Consider the following 22496-nt stretch of genomic DNA (forward strand, 5'->3'; position numbering starts at 1 on the left):
AAGCCTATCCGAGCTCGAATTTGAGCCTACCTAAGCTTGAATTTGAGCTCAAATCTGAGCTCAGTGTTTACAACCTCTTATTATGATTGTTTTCCATAAACATTTTACATTGAAACCAAAATAGAAAAATATCAAAGTTTCTGATCAGTGACCAAAACCATTCATTTTCGTCACTTCAGCTTATGAGAGAACAAAATAACCCTAACCAAGAGTAAAGTAAAAGAAAAAGTAGCCATGCATGTTATAATTTGATTTGGGAGACAACTTTTTAATGAAAAAATGACTTGTAGAAAATCAAAATGAATGTTATTATTCTTCAATTAAAAATTACAAATTTCAAATACCTTTTTAATGGCGTGGTTGCAACTTGCAAGATGAACCAAAATCACAAAGTCCCTGTAGAATCCATAAGAAAATCCAAAATAAGAAGAAGAAGAAGAAGAAGGCCCGGGGTCGCAGAGTCGCAAATAGTAGGTAATCAGTCCTCTTCAGTGGCGGCGTCTTCACTTGTTGCACACTCACATAGTCGCACCTGCTCTCTAGTCTCTACTCATCTCTCACAGTTGCAGACTTGTAGTTTCGTGTTTGGCAGTTTCATCTCAAACCAGTTTGAGTTCAGCAATTCAAGTCTTCAAGATTCAATCAACGGTTTTTTCTTTCCCTCCCATCCCAAGCATTAGATAAAGTAAGAAAATATAAAATACAATAGGGACCACAATATGAGTGTGTGTACACCAATAAATTATATAATTATATATGAATATTATATATAAATATAAAAACTATACATATATAGGGTTCAAATAGGCTCACAAGCCTAACGAATCGAATTGCATAATATTCAAGTTCGGCTCAATTAGTAAACGAGCTTGGTGCTTTGGCTCAAATTCGGTCCGAAACTCAGTCTGGACCGAGCCGAGCCAAGCTCGAATAGCTCATGAAAAGCTCGATTCACATCCACCCCTAAATTGGTTGAATTCGGATATCCTATTCATATCGAATACCTAATCGGATTTGGATTCGCATATGACCTTATTCAATTCGATAAATATCCAAATTCGACCTATTTTTTTAATTCTTATATATAACATATAAAATATTTCAAATCTGTTTGCTTCATGGCTAGGATTGGAATTGGAATCCGTATCTCCAGGAATCGGAATCAGAATCACCTCTTCCTAGTATTTGTTTTGTTCAATCAGGAATCAGAATCAAATTCCGACCATTATTGTTTGGTTCAACCAGAATCTAGAATGGGAATCAGCTTAAATTTCCAACTTTGACCCTGTTAAAAGAACTTCAATGGTATCGGCGAAGAAACAGACGAATCCGAAAGAAGAAGAAGAAGAAAGGACCCACCTACAATTCTCGAAAGTTTTAAGTAGGGATTCGATAAGGTTGTTAGAGATATTCAAGATCTTGGAGCTTGGATAAACACCCAATCGAGTTTGGAAGAGATTTTAAGCTGGTTTGAGTGAACACTTGACACGACAATGTTCAACAGTCTCACTGTTTAATGATTGGAATGCTCTGTTAACATTGCAGAAAAAAATAGATAAATTAAATTTATGAATAAAACAAGATAACCGAAGAAGAGGCATGCTTAGAAGATTTTCTGTTTATAGACAGGCTTGGATTTACATTAAAATACAACAAAAAAATAAAATAATATTATTGGATGACCTGTAGAGTGTATGAAGCCAAGAGGAAAGAATAATTTCAGAAGAAGTAGAAGAACGAAGCCATACGATCTGAGACTAATTTACTGCATTTAGATTTGATATGTGGAGATAAATAGAACTCCAAGAGCTAAGCAAAATAGAAACCAAGAGGCTAATAAAAATTTGTAGATAACAGAAATATCTAGGTTGCTGATAGTGGCGAGTTTCAGAGACGGATTGGGGATAGACTCCATAGACGTGTCGCTGAGATCGGTGACCTGAAACTTCTCTTCCTTGATGAATTTCTTTGCTCCATCGACTTCCTTAACTCCATTCTCACATAGTGTTCATACATCATGCTTCCATTTTCTGGTTTCTGATATTTACAGAAATCCAGAAATTGAAGAGATGGGATTGGCAGCGGCTGGTGGCTGATTTGGAAGAAGAAAAAGAAGAAGAGGACGAAGGATGGTCGATGACAGTCTTAACTCACCAGAGATGGGGTTGGTTGACGGTTGTCTTACTTCATTAGAGACAGGTCGTTGCGCCACAACGGGTAGTATGGAGGTTGATGGAGTTGCTTACACAGCCTTCAAACTTTAACCCTAGTTTGATGATTAAGTAATTGTTAAAAGAAGTATTTATTCTTAGAACTACTTATTTGTTTGCTGACCCACTTTTCAAATCACTTATTATGTTTTTAACTAATTATTGGGGTGAGAATGTTTGATAAGCTAATTTTCTCATAACTGCTTATATTTATGTAAATAACAATTTTAGCCCTCACTTCACTCATACATATATAAAATACTCTACATATTATACTATACATTTTAATTGAGAGTCCACGTGGGCTGTCATGTGGATCCTATTAACAATAATAATAATAATAATAATAATATATTATTATTATTATTATAAATAATATTAACAAATAATGAATAATATTAATAAATAACAAAATAGTACTAGAAAGTACTTTTAAGGTGCAGTTTTCACAAAATACTTTCAAAAATTACTTTTAAATTATAGTTTTCACAAAATACTTCCAGAAAGTATTTTCAAGATGTAGTTTACACAATACTTTTAGAAAGCACTTTCAAGTCCCAATTTACACAAAATACTTCCAAAAAGTACTTTCGATGTGCAATTTACACAAAATACTTCTAGAAAATACTTTTAAGGTGTAGTTTTCACAAAATACTTCCAGAAAGTACTTTTAAGACGCAATTTTCACAAAATACTTCTAGAAAATACTTTTAAGGTGTTGTGTAACTTGCAGGATTGACACCCATTTCAGTGAAGATCTTAAACAACTTGCACGCAAAGCTCAACTTCCCCTTGGCCAAAAAAACTTACAGGAATGTATTGATCATATCAATATCAAATGAACCATTACTTCTCTCTTGCACCCGTCTTCCCTTAGACATTGACAACAACCGAGAGTAGTTGGTAGACTTTACTTCATTAGCAAGTTGATCTACATAAGGAGATGATGACCAGTGATCAATGCTAGAAGAAGTTTCATCTTCACTTTGTGATCTCCCATTTTCAAAATCAATCTATGAATCAATATATGCATCCTTGGATAATGAAGCTATGAAACTCATGATCTCACTAATACTACCTTCAGATGGAAACATTGGCGTGAAATCATTTTGTCTGTTTTGTGGGTCTCGCATTGAAGCCTCCATATTATACCTCCATTTGATAACATTTGGCACTAGTGTAACATCCCTTACATGTTTCATGAGCCTCTCTGCCCAATCCCACCTCCCTTGATTATGAAGACCAATCCCACCTGCCCAATCCCATCTCCCATGCATCCAATCCAAACCCCTTAGATCTCAATTTCTAAAAGCCCTTTTGAATTCCGCCTTCTTGCCTGCTTTCCTCAGAGCAACAAGCAATTCGTTATAGGCGAGTGCATCAAGAACGATGCCATTGTCGCCATTCAGAGCTTCAATAAGCTTGTAAAACATAGAAAGAGCAAAACCCAACTAGTTTTTTCTAAGCAGCACAACAATAACAGTTATAAATGCGAGGATTCAAGCCAGTTCCTTGTTTTCCATGAGATCCAATATTCCAATAGCCGAATCAAACCTACATGATCGGATAAAAGCATCAAGAAAGAGCTTGAAAGTCGCAGAATCAACAATGACACCATCCTCCATCAAAGACAACAAAGGACAGAGCTTGTCGAGGTGCCCAATTTGACAGACTACCTAAAAGATTTGAGAGTAAACGTAGAAGAGTGTTTGTAGCCAGGCCTGTGAGAAGCCCATCTAAAAAAATCGATCCTCTTCCAGAGATCGAGAGAGCTTCTTCAGAGAACTTGGAGGACAAGAGATTCGTAGAGTGGTATGGAATCGCCATCGCGGTTCCGAGTGCCGGACTCAAAGAGGGCTTTGGAGACGGATGCCACAAGGAAGAGGTTTTGGATTTAGGATGAAGTTCTGAGGAGAGCAGAAGATAGTTTTCTACCATGGCGCATTGCAAATATAGCTTTGCATCATGCAAAAAGACAAGTCACGGCGGATAGAACTGAGTCAGGATTGACCTAGTTGAGTAGAACATCGATTATCAATAGAGATTAGAGAAGCAGTGAGTAGAGCACACAGAGATTAGGATTTGACCTAGTGTTATGCTCGAACAAGGGAATTGGCCAAACGATAGGTCTATCGGCCACTGTTCCTCACCGTTGATCGTCGCCGATGGACCTGCCAATCGGTGCGCCATTGTTGCTAGGGTTGAGGTTCGAATGAGTGGAGAAGGGGGAGGTATAAACTCGTGGGGATATTTTGGTCATTATAAAAAATTGTTAGGGGCTGGTTCGTCATATTATTTTGGAGAAGTAATTCTTCAAATACTTAAAAGAAAAGTCAACTTAAAGTCACTTTTTCAAAGAAATACTTCTTTAAAAAAAAATACATCTTCCCCACTTTTTTACCAAACAGCCCTAACTACTTAAAAACCACTTCATGCGTGACCCCAATTCTTAAAAGAAGTACTTCTTTTAAGTGTATTGAAGTAAGGGTTGGAATCGACTAGGGTGTTTTCTGTCAAAAATAAATAAATGGACCGGAATGGTAATCACATTCCTTGGATTCCGATTCCAGGGTCCTATTCCCTCTAACCAAGCAACGTGCGTAAATGTTTTATACAATTTATATATAAATTAATTAAATTATATAAATAATTTATATACTTTATATAAATAAAATATTTAATATATATATTTATTAATTACCTAAAATAATTAATTGATTAGATTTAAATCGAATCAAATATTCAAATATTTAATCGAATTCGAATTCGAATATTAATTTTCAATATCCATCGGATATCAGATTTTATAATCGGATTTGAATTGGGATAGTCTGATTCAATTCGAATTCGATCATTTACACCCCTAATGATAGTAATGTAGAATATGTATTAGATGTATTGTTGTGGCGCCACCCACAAGTTACTTCATCTAATCCAAGGTGAGGCTCTATCAATACATCAAAAGCTTTAATTTTGTTGTTTCGGCGCTGAGCAATGTCCGGTTATAAAAGGTTATAAATTATTTCAAGGGCGATTGTTTGGTGTTGGTGTATTGGACCTAGCATTTCTTAGTCATTTTAGTTTTTCACAACCAAACAGATTTTTCAATATTAGTACTCTTATAAAGGAGGTGGAAACCGTGGAAAAGAATTTGCTATTTCTTTTGGCTATGTAAATATATCTTATAATACTGCCGGCAGCGCAGGTGCTTCTGGGTAGAGTCTGGGTTGTTTGTCCAGTATTCACTGGAGTGAATTTCAGATCTGACCAACCAAGACTTAATTAGACCTTAACTGCTTTTGTTTTGTATCTTATAACTGTATTTTTTATTAATGCTATCATCTTGCTAATCTTTTATCAAAAAAGAAAAGAATTTGCCTAGCAATGTATGGAACAGTTTTGTTTTAAACCTCCAGCGACCCACAAGTCCCTCACAACACATCCCAACCGTGTATTGAATGACAAGTACAAGAAATGTGTCTGTGGGGTACGCCCTGATGTGATCTCCCAATCTAATAGCTGATGAAAGAAAGAGTGAACAACTGAATACATTAACAAATCATTCATGACAAAACTTGCCTCTCTGTTAACTGAATGTCTGAATCCATTGAGAACTCTCTCGCAATGTTATGCATTTCAGCACCGGTAAGAAGTGATTTTTTTGTAAGTTGAAGGGGCCAAAAAGGACATAGGTTGAAGCAGTAAAAAGTTATTAACTAAACATTAGGGAATGGCAAAATAGGATTCATGTAGCCAACCCCGTATAGTTGGGACAAGGCTACATGATGATGATATTTAAATTTATATGATCATCTGGTTTCATCTTTAGAACCAGCTTTAATAGAAATAATTATGTTCCTAGAATTAATATCGACCACAATCAAAAGAGTTGTTCTATTTATGTCCATTAATTCTCTTCTCTCTCTCCTTCCTCATACAAGAGGAAAGCAATAGATGGCACAGATCCATGATCACCAAATGCAGAATACAGGAAATACTGATACAGTAAAAACATAAATGAAACCAATAACTATAGAGATGGGGATAGAGTAGAGATAAACACAAAATCACAAACAACCCAGAGTAGAGATAAACCAATAACTACATTTTTAGCCGGAGAACATGCTTTTTCCGGGAACCCAGATGGGGATCACGCTTGACCTTGATCAAGTGGCTCAGGGCTTTAACATAACGACTTACCATCCCACCTGTTTTGACTCCCTCCGTACCTTCTCCTTGCTGTTTGGTCACCAACTGGAGCTGTTTTTCTTCTGTGAAAGTGAAACGATGACCAAGTGAATTCCCACTACTACGACTACCTTGACCACGCTTCACTTCTCCCTCACCATTACCATTGATCAGCTCCTTGACGCTTCTATGATCAGTGGTGTCCTCCTTGCCATCAACTCCTGGAGTAGGAGAACATTTGGCATTCTTCCTTTCCTCAACAACTCTTGAAGAAGAATTTTCTGTTTGAGATTTATAATTGTCCTTCTCTTCATCGACTTCTGTTGTGGGATGATTCCACTTTCCAGGATGACGCATTGTTATGGCCTGTCGATTGGATCCTTCGAGCTTTACTGGTTTTCTGGTTCTCTTGGACATGCTAAGATCATAATGGCGTTTATTCAGATTGGACTCACTTCCCATTGTCAAACAAGCTTGCAACAAGGCACCTTCCCTGCTTGCTTATCATGCTTGGAGGAAAGGAAGATAAGATAAGATACCTCCGATTGCTTAGAAAGGAACATGGGGTCATCAGAACTTTCTTAGTGAATAATCAGAGTAAGTTCTAGGTTTTCCTAAGAAGTGGAGAGGTAGAATGTCTCTTTCATTTCCTCCACAATTGAAAAGAGGATCAACCTTGCGCAGTAGTAGCCAGTTGATTGAGCAGGCTATGGAACCAAATACCAAGATTCATGTCATTGAACACAACCGTCCAATTTCTTTACTTCTCTTGCATTCTATCTTTTTGGTGGGTAAGTTTTGCTTGAACCTCGGCAAAACCTTCAACTACTGGAATGACAATCTCAACCAACCAAGGTTCAAACCGGCATATTGGGCAAATCAATACTGCTTTTTTTAAATTGTTTTTTCTGAAACCAGTTCGGGGGGGCGGGAGCGGTTTAGGGCTCCTCCACCCCCTGAACCAGTCAGACCCCCGATACACCCATTATAGGGGTATAGCGAAGGGGTCTCGGAACAATACGTGTCGATATTTTGAACATTGATCTCAACTATAAATTTCCTCAGATTCTGCACTAACCCAACCAACTATTTCTCTATGAAATTATCTCAGATCTTCCACTAAGTTAATTCATCAAAATCTGATCTTTTTGTGAAGCATTGGGTGCCCAGAGTCTCTCATATTTCATCTGATGGTTGGGAAGAGAAATTAACACCAAAATTTGAATTTATCTTCAATACTTGTTAGTTGTTCTCAAGGCTCATATTTCGTAAATGTAACCTTTCTCTCTCCACCAATATTCTTGTGGTTAGGTAAAATTTCAACCCAACAGCAACGAGACCTTGAACTGCAAATCACATATCTCAAACTACGCAATTAACTGGTGGGTGGGTCGTTACATCAGTGCAGGATTTTGACTCAACTGATTGTTTTGACGTAAATGGGTAGTGATGGCTCCTAAAATAAGCAATATTTAGGGTGTGACAACCGTATTTCTGGTGGTCTGAGAATAATATCCACATTTTAGAGACCCCACCAAGTAGATATCCTAGGAAACAAGCCTTCAGATATCATACCTGTATAGTATTGTTAATATACCAGGTTGTTCCCCTTTTCACTTTTTTCCCTTTCACTGTTTTGTCATCCAAGATATAATGCAGCAAAGAGACAGAGTGATGCTTCCGGTGATTGAAGAACACTGATCCAAACAAGAATACCTTCTGGTAGACATTGGAAATGCCGAGTCCCATCCTGATACAAATTGATAAGAGTATTTTGATATCCTGTTTAAACATCATCATCATCATCACATCCAATTATCCAAAGGAAGAATACTTTTGGCCATAAACATACCAAATATATCGAGTCATCCCACAATTATCCAATGAATCATCAACAGATGGGAAAAGTTGGGATTTACAAGAAATAAAAAAAAAAATACATCTAGTATTCACGGTTTACTATTGGGTTATGGCTCCTTTTGCTTATAACATTGACATCAGCAATTCTAAATGCTCTGTAATCAAATTGATGAAACTTTATCTAGCAAATCACATTGTCCACTCTGCAGCTATTTCATCATGTTTAGTTCTGTCAGTCAAGTACAAGCGAGCAATGCCAGACACGAGAGGTGTATCTACAAGGATGAGATTTCAGAGGTTCAGTAGAAAGAAATACCTCCTAGACCATGTCAAACAAAAACTATGGCAACAAAGAGCATGGAAAGACTTACTTGGGTCCGGATTTCTGAATATTGATTTGATTGCAAGTAGCACCTTTGAGATGGTTAGAGAAGGACTTCAGCCATATTTCAAGATCCCCAAAGTCAAGTTTCCTTCAGCACCAACATTGCAGTGGTAGATCCTAGTTTTGAATACTACCTACGGACAGAAACAGGAAAAGAAAATAGTAAAAAACAACACCATACACAAGAACCAGTAGATGAAAAATCATTAATATACTATGCAGTATTCCTTCCTAGAAAACATGAAGGTTGTAATGAGGAAAGTCACCCCCTCACCCTGCTGCTTACCATACACATTAAACATGCTCATTGGGGTCTGAAAGCAGGGTGCACAGTTGCACAAGCCCTACACAGGTAAGTTCATGAAAAACCAACTCAATTGTTAATTTATTCATTCAAGAGTTAATCAGGATTATTACCACATTTCACCTATCCTTAGCCACACAGTCAAGTATTTGGATGTAGGGTAATTGGGTAAATATCCTACTTAGTGGTTTATCAGCAAATTCATGGAAACTTTCTAGTAATTATTTAGATTATTAAGAAACAGTGGTTCAGGTATCCATATAAAATATAAGGTAAATCCAAAGTCCAAGCATTATAAGCTGGAACTAAAATGGAAAACATGCATGAGACAGCCATGGTCCAAAACATGGGTATCTTCTGGGAAACACTTAAGTTAGAGAAGCAAAGTGACCTCTATGTAAATTGATCCATATGCAACAATATTAAATCTGCAATCTAAGTATTATATACACAATACACCTAACTGTATAGAATCCACTATCTTTGTTTTTCTTTCTTTCTTTCTTTCTTTCTTTCTTTCTTTCTTTTATTTTTTTATTTTTTGGTGGGGTTGAAGGAAGGGGGAGGGGTAGGGGCTAATGGGGTTATCAGTAAGCCACTCCACTAAGTCCAGACAGACAGGGTTATAGGCCCTGCCCTAGCACTGATCAGATTTGAGCAGCTAGCCCAAATTGGAACTTTTCCTTGGTTTTCTCTGGAACTTACCATGCCAGGGCATGGAGAGAAGATGACCATTACAAAACAAAAAAGAATGCACGGGTTACATGCAACCATCCAATTGCATTGGCCACCTAGTTGATCATGTGCCTTATCCCATATACATGCAACTCAACTTAGCCTTAACCCCAACCATTTGGGATCAGCTAACCTTCTCCCATGTAGATCATTTATTGAAATGATGATGATCTCTTACAAACCACAAAATACCCCTTCACATGGAAACTATAAGAGAAAATTTCAACTGCCATCATATTGCACTGAAAAGCATAGATTATGGATTATAATTCATTAGAGAGTGCAACATGAGTGGTCTCAAGTTGAGCATACATTAAAACCAGAATACGCCCTGGGACCAATGTAGTGTACCCTACTTGCACCCTTACTGTTCTTAAGGAGATATATCATGCCTTCTAATATGAAGACTATGATTTATAGCATCACCATAGGACAAGGAAAAATATTTTTTCATGAACACAAGATACTGTGAGATATGTTCTGAACTGATGTTCAATATTTTGGAATGTTACTAAGCATACCTTGGGTGGTTTGAATGGATAATCATGTGGAAATGTAATGTCCAGAAAAAATATCCCACCCTGATATGGTGTGCCTACAAATAAGAAAATGAAGCCAAATCAAATTAGAAGTATTTCCAATTGGCTTAAATTATGTACTTCATTACAAGGTTTCTAGTTATTCTTACAAAAAATAGCAAAAGAACTGAAAAGAAAAATATGCTCACCAAGTCATCTCTTAAACCTTGCATGCAACTAAAATCAGAATTTCAAATTAATACTTCACACATATAGATCAGTAACTATTATATACATTCAGTTGCTTTTTATGGTGCATATGAATAAGCAGATACCCTCAGAGCCATCAAAATGAAAATAAAGAGCAGAAAACTTTCATTCAGCAATGAAAGAAAGCCTTAGAAAATGCAGAGATTGTAAGAAATAGTAACAAGTCCAAGAACTGTACCATGCCTACATTATTATTACATTACTGATAATAAAAATATTATATTATTGCATATATATATATATATATATATATATATATAGAACTAATGTAAAAACTGGAAAACAAATGGAAGCTCAGTGCACGAGGACCTCACCAATGTAGGGTCTGGGGAGGGACAGATGTATGCATCCTTACCCTGCACATAAAGAGGCTTTTTCCAAGACATTGGAAAAACTGGAAAAATTGGTGCATAAAAAAGACAGTGGGGAATGCTTCATACAGATCATGAATTAAGTAGACTACACATATAAAACCAATTAAACTTGGTCAATCCATTTTAGTTACTTGACCACAATCACATTCAAGAATCTATCAAAACATAAACTCCCAAAAAAGAGACTATAAACTGTGCTTGATCAATATTTCTTCATAACAAAAATCATTAAATTCTTCCACAAATTTGTAGATTATTTGATAGACCATACTCCTTTGTATAGGGTTTGCATCTCCTTCTTAACCTAGAGCTTTGTTGAAACAAAATTTGTACAGTTGACAAAATAAACAACACTACCAGGAAACAACAAAATCAAGGGTTCGAGTGACACAGATGCCTCTTGCATCATGCTAATGGCTTTATATGTAAATTCACCAAAGAAATATGTTTGCACCTCATGGACCTAGAAAAGATATCATGAGCATATCCACTATAGCGCCAACATTTTTTTATCCTGTCCCCTGAAATAAATGCATGATTGAAACTTCATGTTAAGCTTCAGACTTGCATGTTGAAATACAAAGTCAAAACATAACTAAACACCCACTCTATTCCATTAAAATACAGGATAAAAGTAAGCATAAAATACATTTTAACTAAACACCCACTCTATTCAATCAAAGCACTATTTGTATCACTACTACACAAGTTTTGATTTACCTCCTCTATTCATCCATCGAGGCTGGAGATTCAAGGTGATTCCCAAATTGTTGGGTGGATAAATTAGGGTGGGAGATAATATACTGGCATCATAGAGAAGCTAGTCTCTTGGCCACTCTATGAATACATCATTCAATTGGATCAGAAGAACAGAAAACTCCTTTGATTAATCACTCCCCTCACCAGAGAAGAGGCAGACAGGGAAGAAACATATTTCAGTCTTGCAGTAGACAAGGCCTAATTTGAAAATAGATATGGGATTGTGCAGTCCTGCAGTAGACAGGGCCTAATTTGAAAATAGATATGGGATTGGAGAGCAGAAGGCTCCATTGTATGCAAAAAAGGGTTGCTTCATATTGATAGAGTGATGATATTTATTGTATTATTTAAATTCTTAACAAAATTCAAATTGTTAGTGATGAAAAAATATATAATAGAAAAATCTTCCTTTTATATGACCAATTAAAACTATAAATTGCTTCTTTTCCACATGCACAAGGGTAACAAAAGTCCTAAAACTAACTGCTTTCATAATATGGATGGATATTGTATAAATTTGGCACATCATCGATTTCAGGTAGCTAAAAAACTTGCAATCTTTGCTTTGAAATTTGATTAAATATGTATAAGAAAACCTGGTATTAAGGTTAACAAGTTCTGTAATGACCAAAGATGGTATTCCTCACCAAGAACATCTACATCCGAGGCCCATTATGATTAAAACATATAAGATTTTCAGTCTCAAATAAATCAACTTTCAGAGAAAAAAGGATAAGAGGAAACTGCTCTCAAGTCTATCCCCCTCTCAAGAATAAATAGCAAATAATAAGGGGGAAAACAGGTCAAGAAAAAAACTAAAGTTCAAGTAGAAATACATGACCAAAATATTTAGAAGCATTTTGTCAGTTTTCTCCTCGCTATATCATTATAATTTCCACGTAAATACAAGTTTTGAATTATCATTTGTGGGTATTTAATTGGACAAGGTGATAAAAGGATGTCATGGAGCATTTCTGAGAAATTAATTGACCGAATTACTACACTATCCACTTCCGTCGCTCTCTTCCTTTAGCTTCTAGTCAAATTAAACAAGCATAAATCAGAACATTCTCTAGGTTCAGGAATGATTAAATTATTTAGTAGTAGCGAGTTTGTAGGAAAGAAGCAGCAACCAGCAGACTCCAGACTTCGAGCAACAAGTGAAGATTGCAGCTGGAGGGCGTTAGAATACGTGATTACTCAGAAAAGAGAGGTTCAATGGCATCAAGAAGAAATAGTGAACTAGGCAAAGAATCGCCTGCCTTCAGAAAGCCCTATATCAGTGAAAGAAGCAGAGAAGCCACATGGAAGATTTATCAAGAAAATCAAACTTAGCAACTGAACTTTGTTTGGAGATGTAATGCAGCAAAAAAAAAAAAACATAATTCAAAATCGTCCATTTCTTTGAACACCAAGAGAGTTTTCCAACTTTGAGAGCTTATATGTGTGTATGAGAGAGAGAGAGAGAGAGAGAGAGAGAGAGAGAGAGAGAGGGGAGTTGAGTTGGGAGAAAGAAATAAAGGGATACCCGCCTGGAGGACCAATGAAAAGGTGGAGATCCACTGATAGAGATTGTCACCTTTGGGTCCAGCAGAACAGTCGGTAGGTGGGTCCATGTTGAATTCTTTTATCTCCTTCTGTATTGGTCGACGGCCATGACCGACCTCCTACTCCTCCTCCCAACCCTGCTGCTCCAATGCCGACCGAGGAGCTCGGGTCCGATTAGTGTTTTATCACTTCTTCCTCGTCTTCTCCGAGTCGAGTCTATGGATATTAAGTAATATCCGGCTTATAGGCTTTGGAAAAAGGTCTTGAATGGTCATGGTCAAGCCGCTGCGCGAAAACTCTCCCAAACAAGCACATCATTTGAGTTTTGAGAAGCCATCTTAAAACAAAGCATTCCACTAAATATTTGCCCAGTCTAAGCATCTAAGCCTCGTATTTGATGACCCAAATTCCACCATTTCTCTAGTGTACGTGGATAGTTTATACTTTCCATAAACTATCAAAATGGTCCGTTTGGTTCACAATCAGAATCGGTATGATCCATTCCCACTCTGTTTTGGTTCAGACAGGAATGGGAATGGGAATTGGAATCAGAAGGAATAGAATTTCATTCCTAAGGGATTGAATGAATGTCATTCCAGCAGGATGAAAATGGGAATGAAATTCTGATTCCACCCAACCAAACAATTAAAATCAAAATAACCCATTCTAAATTCCAATTCCGATTCCAGACCCCTATTCACGCAAACCAAACGGGGTCTTAGCATCATAAAATGTATTTTTGAGATTTATAGTGGAATTGACAAACACAAATTAATAGCCAATTTTGTCTCCACTCTGAGGCAACTAGTCCAAAGAGCTGTACGAGACATTTTTCTTAAAATTCCTCTTGTATTAAGGCTGCAAATAACTATAATATCCTTTGCATTCTAAAGATGCGTTTATTTAAACATGCCTCAACCTCAACAGTTCAGTGAAACACCCTTGTTATTTTAATCCGTGGCCATTGTGGAGGTTTACCAGTTTCCAACTAGATATTAACCAGGCTGCAATTTTTTTTCTTTTTTCTTTTGAGTGAATTTAGGGAGACCAAACTACTTTTTTCTGATGACTGATGAGCAACATCTGTCAATAAATATAAATTTGGATGACCAACTACATGAATTCATGGTTTCTACATCCACAGTCATCAAGAGATTGCTTTCTAATATTAATTTTCAACATCAAAGAAAAAAAAAATCACAAAGCCTACCAACTGGTTCAAAATGTATACAAATTGAACCAAGTGGATGAAAAGAAAAAGAGAAACTTGGGCGTTGTCAAACTAATTGATCTCCTTCAACTCTTTACAGGACTGCAGCCTCAATAGCACTGCCTTAAACTGCACAAGCTGATGCAAAAATTGAATAGATTTTCCCTTCAAAATCCAATTATAGCAAGTATTGCCGGAATCAGAAAGACTATCCTGGGAACTTGAAGCATGGAGCTCGACCCCATGAGGCCTGTGGGTCCAAATGCTGATGGAGGCGTGAATAACCCACTTGTATTTGAACCGGAACTGTTACAACAGACTAATATATGAAGCCGTGAACAACAAACGACTAAAATAATCTAAAATACATCAGTTAAAGATAAAAATAAGTACTCACCTTCCCATGAAAACACATGAACTGTGGCCTGTAAAGGGTACAACCCATAAAGAATCAGAAAACCATACTGCATTTGATACGGAACTTCAAAATGGACAGTTTAATATTTAATTGTACTGAAAGAAGGAAAATCTTTTAAGAACAATGAAAAGGCAGGCATTACTTGCATAAAATTGAACATTTTATTAAATATATTTTGTTACTTTTAAGCTAAAAAAAGTTTATCAAATAATTGTAAAGTTGTACGTGGATCTCTCTTAATGATGCGTCTCAGAGAGAGAAAGAGAGGACAAGGGTTCCAAATTCTTGGATCATGATTGAACTCAAGGATGTTGGGTTGCAATCCAAGACACTCTTGTTCCTGAATTCAAGCACAAAACAGGTGTGGCAGTTGGGACACATCTAGACACAAAGTTCTGGAGCCAATAAAAAAAGCATGTTTAAGAATCACGTTAAAGACAGCTTTTCTCTAAAAATAAATTATAATATTTTTTATGTAAATATACCAACTACATCTGTTTTACTGCAAAATCGCCTACTTCAACAATAGAGAAGAATTTATGGTAACAAAAATCAACCACTTACTACCACATAAAGACCCCAAGAAATGCATCAGATAAGGGCACAGGAACTTACTGGGATCAACAGTGGTAGTTATGGCTGTACGACCAAAATCACAGGTCGCCCCAGCACTCTGCATTTTGTGAAAATAATCATTGTAAGCATAAGAAGCATGACTCTGGAGATTGTTAGGTTCATAGCATGGCTGCCCCTCTTGAATGGCACTGCAATTAGCTTGTCCCTCCCCACAAGCCCAATTTAGACCGGACTGCAATAAACTTGAATCAGCATCCGGTTTTGCCACACAGAAAACCCCCACCCCAGAAGAGTTCCCCACAACGCGATCTGAAGTACCAAAGCTTAAAGGATACACAGATGTTCCATTTGTGAAAAACAAACCCCAGTTTTTCTCAGATATAGACCCAGGCCTTTTGTCCTCATTGAATAGCTCATAGACGTATGTCCTGATGGGTATAGTTGGTTGGCTAGGGGGGCCCAAATCATTAAGCACTCGACGAATCAAGTTGTTGTTGTAGGTCTGTGCATTATCTGCAGTTGCATCAGGTTCATTGGCTCCACCAAACCATGGCCAACCTGATTCTGTCACAATGATTGGAATCCCAGAAAAATTGAGAGCTCCCATGGAGTAATAAGTTGCATCAACCATAGATTCAAACATACTGGGGTACTGGAAAAGGGTGTTTGGGTCAACAATCTGTTTGGTCAAAGAAAGTGGCCGAAAAAGTGCATAATCAATTGGAAAGATACCATTTCCTCTGGTGTAACCATAATAGGGGTAGGCATTTAACATGTAAAATGATCCTGTGTTCTTCAAAAATTGGAGAAACTGGTACATGGTAGAGTTCCATGTGGAATTAAAGGTGGCAGTGGAAGGGGGAAAAGGCCTAGGGATCATGTCCATTGACTGGGGACTTGAAACTTTGACCTGAAAATTGAGGTTAGAAGCCAAAAGAGCATGGTGAAGGTAGTTCATGGCTCGGACTAGAACAGGAGCAGCATTGGGTATTGAAGTCAGGACCTCACTACCAACAGCAATTGCCGTGATATTGGTTTCTGGTAAGTAAGATGCAACATTCTTATTGACCCAAGCTGCTGCTGCTGATGGTGATTCTCCAATCCCCAGAACCTCCTCATTCGTCACACCCACCATGACTTCAACACCAGTGCCTGCAAGGGCATTTAGAATGTGACCATCCGCATCATAGAGGCGAACATGAGTGATTTGATTAGCTTTAAGCATTGCCACCACATCTGCAGCTGATGGCAAGTCTGTGACAGCTGTGCCAATGTTTATTCCCACAAATGCACCTAAAAAGTTCATAGAACACAATTCAGAAACTCTCTCTAAGAAGGAAAAAACCAGTTTTGGCTTTCTTCTTGATTGTCTGGGCAGATATTATCTTTTTTCAGAGATGTTCCCTTAGCAAATATGTGAATGATTTCAAATAATTGAAGAATAAAATGTATAAAGAAATTCTGCTACCTCCAGTTATATGGTACATATGGAATGAAAAGAATAAAAGAGCCCTGTGGGTGCATAGAGTAAAACACAAGCAATCTTACATTAAAATAGCTCAAGAAGTTTAGCAGGAGCTTTAAAGGACTCATGATTTAATAGCATACTCTTGTTAGATGCGACAAAGACAAAGAACCAAGGAAGCATTCTCAAGAACTTCATAGGAAAAAGCTAATACCAGTGGACAGTTTTAATCTTTGCAATACACAACTTATCAGATCAAGCTCAATTTTTATCAAAGCTGTGCCTAGTGTAGCATGTTCAGAAAAGGTTCACCTGGAACAAGTCTATCATTAAGAAAATAATAGAAGTTCATTTTTAGTTTGTATCCTCATACTAAGATTGATCAAGGACTTTGACACCCCAGAGATCCAAGTAGAGGGAGATGGAGATGTATTAGGGTGGCTACACTTTGGTCCATTTGAGACAAAAGGAATAACAAAATATGCATGGACAAATCAAGGCTTAAATAAGTAATTTTGGGAACCCTCTTGCTGGATGTGGGACATTAGCAAAGCTTTTTGTGGCCTTTCCATTGGAAGACATCCTAAGAAGATGGCAAGGGTAGCTGAATCATCTACATTAGTACATTATATAATGCCAATACTTGCCTTGGTTTCCATGCTGACCTTAAAAGTTAAATCAAAGCATGTTATAGCCTTAAATCTACTATAGGCTATGTATTTTTCTCTCTCCTCTTACGGCCCTCAACTAGTCAAAAGGGTCCACTCAACGGACCCACTTGTATCAACAATCATTAGCTAAACTTTGATGGCTGCAGTTTGGGGAACCTAGGACCTTCAGGTATTAGTGGAGTGATTAGAGATTGCAATGACCATATCAAAGCCATCTTCTCAAGGCCAACAGGTAATGGAAATTCAACAAGAGTAGAACTGCTAGCAATATTACAAGGAATAAGGTTGCATAGGATGCTAAACATCACAAATAGTGAAAGGGGACTCAAAGATGGTAGTGGGGTGGATGGCAAACAACAGAAGGGAACTTAACATTGGAAGGATATACTTAAGGAGAGTAAAGCAATGATAAGAGAACTGTGTGCATGGGTCCACATGTCAGCAAACAGCTTTGCTGATTCTTTGTCATAGGATTGTCACAATAGTTAGGACGTGTTTTGGGTAATAGAAGATAGTATTCTGTTTATCTCTGCACATGTAACTATACATTAATAATTTTGTTATTAATCATCAAAAATAAATAAGATTCTGCCAAGATAGAAGGGCAGGCATGTATCCAAAGTAGGCACACTGAAATACCTGATGCATTGAAAAACATGACGAGTAGGAGAAAAACCATACTGCCTCCTAGCCATTGTTCAGGCATCATCTGGCCGAGTAAGTTTTCTACCTAGAGCTTCAAAATGGTATTTTTCTATCCACTGCAAAATTGTAACAGTCAGATATTCAGCAAAGAGGGATTATAGAAAGGTACTAATGTACAAAGTTTTAAGTTCAAACAAACCTGATAGTAATAGAAAAGGCAAATAATAAAGAGGGAGGAACAATAGCCACAACCTTCTTAAACTTCACTGAAATTTTGAGCTCTAGAAACAAACCTGTCAACTGCCAAAAAAGATATAAATGCAACTTGGTTGGTTTTTTAAAAGTTAAATATCAGCAACACTGAAGTTCATCAGATAACTAAAAAATAACAATAAGCACCTATGCCAAACAATAAGAACCAAGATAAGATCAAAGGGAAGTGAAGAAAATCCATGAAGTCATTAATAAGCACCATCACCTCATACACCCAACCCAGTCAAACATTGGTGTAAACCACTGTTTTACATAACAGAAGGATAGACATATTAACACTGCATCAATAGGAGGGCATGACTTTGGTTATTGAAGAAAGAGAAATTTTAGCAAACAATGAGTTTATGTTACTCTTGGATTTCTTTGCCTTACAGACGTGGTGGGACCCACAAAGGAATCCAAAGAGTTTCACAAACTCATTCTTCACTTGCATTTCATTCTTAAAGAAATAGATAAATTAACTAAAAAATAAGTGTGGTTCATGAAACATGATCAATAAAGAAGTGCACACAAGAAATAGACAAATTGCTCTGTTCAAACAGTACAAGGTTCTAGATGGACAAAGACCATAGAGAAGGACAACTTAACCCTCACCGAATCACAATCCTCTCTGGCCCAGAAAATGATTGTCACCACACATTTGCTATCTCCAAAATGTTCCTTCATCTCAGATATCCTCTGCTAGCCCAAGGAGCAACCATCAAAATTAAATAACACTACCTTGGATGAATCACCAAAGGGCAATAAATTTCATGGTTAAGTGAGCAATAGACTGATACTCAATAAGAAAAGAGTCAACAATCGTGCCTTTGAAAGAATCTGATATCAGAATCCAATATAACTCCAGTGGAAACCACTCAATCAACTCAATCACCCCATCATCTTGGTGAACTTGACTTCAGAGAAAATATCCAAGCATCTCTCTGTTCCCATATCCACCAGATTACACATGACCCTACTTGAGTACTGAAGGGTTCCCATCTCTCTGTTCCCAAGCAGGAGGGTTATCCACATGATCCAACTTGAGTACTGAAGGGTAATTGGTTTAAATTCCAAAAGGAAGTTCTGCATGTCCTAAGGAAAGGAGTAAATGATTCAAAAGATAGCAAAAAAAAGTGATCCCAAATCAAAAGGCACACTTTATATTGGAGTAATGGATGAAGAAGCAGTTCATCAACTCTCCATCTAGAAGGCATAAGATGTAAGCATGAAGGAAACATCACAAGACTTAAAAATACGAACCCCGCTGTCAGACCCCTCTAAAGAGATGAAAGCATCTCTGCAGTATTCTAAGCTAGCTATTCTAAGGATCATTTAAACCCTTGTGGAACCAGAGATTCCAACAGAGACCAAATGAATAAAAGGTGAAAAAATGGAGCAAAAAGATGACCTCAAATGGAAATAGGATGAGTCCAGGAAATTTTTTGATCACCATAAAATAAGTCCTCTTAGAACCTAACCTTATCCACAGAGACAACATGATACCTAAAAAACCACAAGGAAAAAGAAAGATTAACTAAGTGCTTATAATTGATATATTGAGGCAACTTTATTGGTTAATCCAGCCTCCCAACTTATAGGCTTTAGGTTATGATATAGCTTGTCTTATTAGTATGGAAGGGCATCAGTTTGCCATGATTTTTTTTTCCTTCTTGATAAATGGTTTGAAAATTGTGTTGCCATAATGTATAATCAATTTGCCATGATTATACATTGCAAACTCTCAAAGAACATAATAATTTTAATTAACTAGGCAAGAGGATAAGATGAATCAATTACCAGAACAAATTTTGACAAACTGACCAAAACAAATTCCAGAATACAGAGGTTGAATAAGACTTTTCCAGATAAATTGCACTAAATGTTATACAGTCGCTGTCGTAACAATGAGTGATGATATTTTCTGATTACATGGACCATTGGACTTGATGCCAACTAATTGTGAATCATTTATAAGTTACCGCACTTTTGAAATTCCCTAACCCAGTACCAACTAATTGTGAACTTTCTATAAGTTACTGTGATTTTGAAGTTCGGTAACCAACAATTTATACTAAGGAAAGAACAATCTAAAGTTGAAGGTTCAACAAATGAAGCAGCAAAAACACACAGGACTATGCCTCCAACAGTCTAACCAGCAGCACCCATCTTGATGCTTGAAGGGAGAAGAAGACAAGATTATAGGGTTAACCCTATCAATCTTCCAAATGACTATCAGGATATCTATCTCATCAAATTTAATCTTTTACAAGTTCCAAAAAATTGCATGCAATTCAACTGTCGTTTGCATGATCATTAACAAAGATTATCAAACCAAAAATGTAATCCCACGTTTGCCATCAAACAATAAAGAAAAGGGTGAAAGGAACAGAACTGTAACACAGTCTTTGCCAACAGAAAGAACAAAGTAACAAAAGAAGCTAAGAAACAAAAGGGCAAATGAAGAATAAAATAATAGCTTATAAAGTAACACCATGGAGGAGGAGCTAACAAGTAAAGCTTAAGAGTTCGTTAGATCAAGAAAACCACAAAAAAGTAGCAATGAGGAAGAAAAATGAAATTTAACAAAACAAAGAGATCAATAATACTAACAATTAGAACACTTTCTTTTTTCTTGGTTGATAGATTGGAAATGTACCAGACACCTCAGGATCGCTGTACAGATTCGGGAGAAAGCAAACAAATCAAGAAGGGCACAGACCAAGTTTGCCAAACAGCTCAGACCCTTGCATAATGTATTTTGCATGGTATTATGTTGAATCACCAGGTACCCAGGTGATAAGATTACCAGAATACCTGAGATAATTGCAGAACAACCACTTACACCTTGATAACTAAAAGGTTCCAGGGATATGGTAACCAGTGTTGGTACGAAGAAGAAGAAGAAGAAGAAGAAGAAGAAGAAGAAGAAAAAGAAGCCAACAGAACTACAAACAAAATACCCAGATATCGGAAGCCATTATGGGGATTCCGGAAACGAGAAAAGAAGGGAGAAAAAGAAGGAGAAGAAAATAAAGATAACTCTACATGCCATTACAATAAAAAAGCATAAACAGATGTCAATAACAATAAAGAAAAGGAAAATCGAAGAAAAGAGAGAGAGACAGAGAGACAGAGAGAGAGAGAGAGAGACAGAAATGTACCTGATCAGACCTCCCCCAGCACTAAAAAATAAAAAACATAAGTTATCGACCTTTTAAACCCATCAAAACACTTGAAGTAATAGGCCTCTACATCCAAGGAGCTACTCACTTCAGACAGACACAGACTCACAGAACAAAAGAACAAGAATCCAAGAAAACCCCACGAAGATTTTGTTCTAAAACCCAATATGGAACTACAGCAGCCGAAAAAAAGAACATGCGTCAATCACCACATTCATTCTCAAAACAAGCTTTCCACTTTTCTAGTGGAATATATTACAACAAGTGGCTGTTCAAAGTTAAACTAAACCAAGACAAGGAAGGAAAGTAAATAAACAAATACATACCTTCCATCAGTGTTCCCACTCTAAACCCATACACAACTGATTAGTGATTACAATTGGGTAAGAAGTAAGAACAAAGAACCCTATTTTTCACATTAGTTTATCCACATTCTAGTGTTCTACAATCTAGCAGGGATGTTTAGCAGTTTTGCTTAAAATAATGTGAAAACGAGTCTGGACTCTTGGAGACTGGACTTCTGAGTTCTGGCCTTCTGGGTATCAATTGTCGCTACCCATTTTTATTGGGCAGTCGGGACTGGAATTTGAAGGGTCCCTTTTCTAACAATTTTTGCTTTTCTTTTTTTCCTTTTTTGCTCTGCAGTTTTTTCTGTCCCTTTCCACTCCAAAAGTCTATTTCTTTTTCTTTTCGGTTTGAACTTTGTACAGACAGATTCTTTTTCCATTTTTAAATCTCCTGAAGACCACGAAAGACGAAAGACATGGGATTGGTCAGGACTTGGATATCCATGACCCGACCCATAAATGAGGTGAGTTCCGATCTCTAAAATCCGAATGAGCAGCCGTCCGGGTTTGGGTCGGACAATAGTCAAAACTTATAATCCATTTAATTTTCCTGATTTGGTTCACCAGAAAAAACTG

General features: G+C 37.0%; 1 protein-coding gene and 2 pseudogenes across 10 annotated transcripts; all 3 read right to left on the reverse strand.

Annotated features, from left to right (window-relative positions):
- Positions 1-2920: 2920 nt before the first annotated feature.
- On the reverse strand, positions 2921-4155 carry LOC148872877 (pentatricopeptide repeat-containing protein At4g01570-like; annotated as a pseudogene).
- Positions 4156-8101: 3946 nt separating this feature from the next.
- Positions 8102-13488, reverse strand: LOC148872878 (constitutive photomorphogenesis protein 10-like; annotated as a pseudogene). The gene is made up of 5 exons (XR_016107289.1): positions 13459-13488; positions 13132-13270; positions 10204-10277; positions 8630-8777; positions 8102-8533 (listed from the first exon to the last, which is right to left on the reverse strand). The product of XR_016107289.1 is annotated as a constitutive photomorphogenesis protein 10-like (transcript).
- A 789-nt stretch (positions 13489-14277) lies between these two features.
- On the reverse strand, positions 14278-22279 carry LOC148872879 (glucan endo-1,3-beta-glucosidase 4-like). 9 transcript variants are annotated; one of them, XM_088969763.1, is made up of 7 exons: positions 21553-21851; positions 21048-21205; positions 18336-18436; positions 18131-18252; positions 15395-16648; positions 14759-14786; positions 14278-14667 (listed from the first exon to the last, which is right to left on the reverse strand). In XM_088969763.1, exons 4-7 carry the CDS (start codon positions 18198-18200, stop codon positions 14529-14531), a joined length of 1491 nt encoding a protein of 496 aa, XP_088825889.1. In that variant the 5' UTR covers positions 18201-18252; positions 18336-18436; positions 21048-21205; positions 21553-21851; the 3' UTR covers positions 14278-14528. The 9 variants fall into 9 exon arrangements, with proteins under 9 accessions (XP_088825889.1, XP_088825890.1, XP_088825888.1 ...); XM_088969764.1 differs by having other exon boundaries at positions 21002-21205; positions 21553-21784; XM_088969762.1 differs by lacking the exons at positions 21048-21205; positions 21553-21851 and adding an exon at positions 21900-22279.
- Positions 22280-22496: the final 217 nt, after the last annotated feature.

Source organism: Nelumbo lutea, chromosome 2, assembly GCF_056320005.1.
Source record: "Nelumbo lutea isolate HS-2025 chromosome 2, American lotus-T2T, whole genome shotgun sequence".
Taxonomy (NCBI): Eukaryota; Viridiplantae; Streptophyta; class Magnoliopsida; order Proteales; family Nelumbonaceae; genus Nelumbo; species Nelumbo lutea.

Coding starts and splice junctions, on each gene's coding strand:
- LOC148872879 (XM_088969762.1), bottom strand. CDS start 18,200: ATGATGCCTGAACAATGGCTAGGAGGCAGTATGGTTTTTCTCCTACTC. Junction 14,787..15,394: donor AACTACCACTGTTGATCCCA/GTAAGTTCCTGT, acceptor TACCCTTTACAG/GCCACAGTTCATGTGTTTTC. Junction 14,668..14,758: donor TCATGTGTTTTCATGGGAAG/GTGAGTACTTAT, acceptor CTGTTGTAACAG/TTCCGGTTCAAATACAAGTG.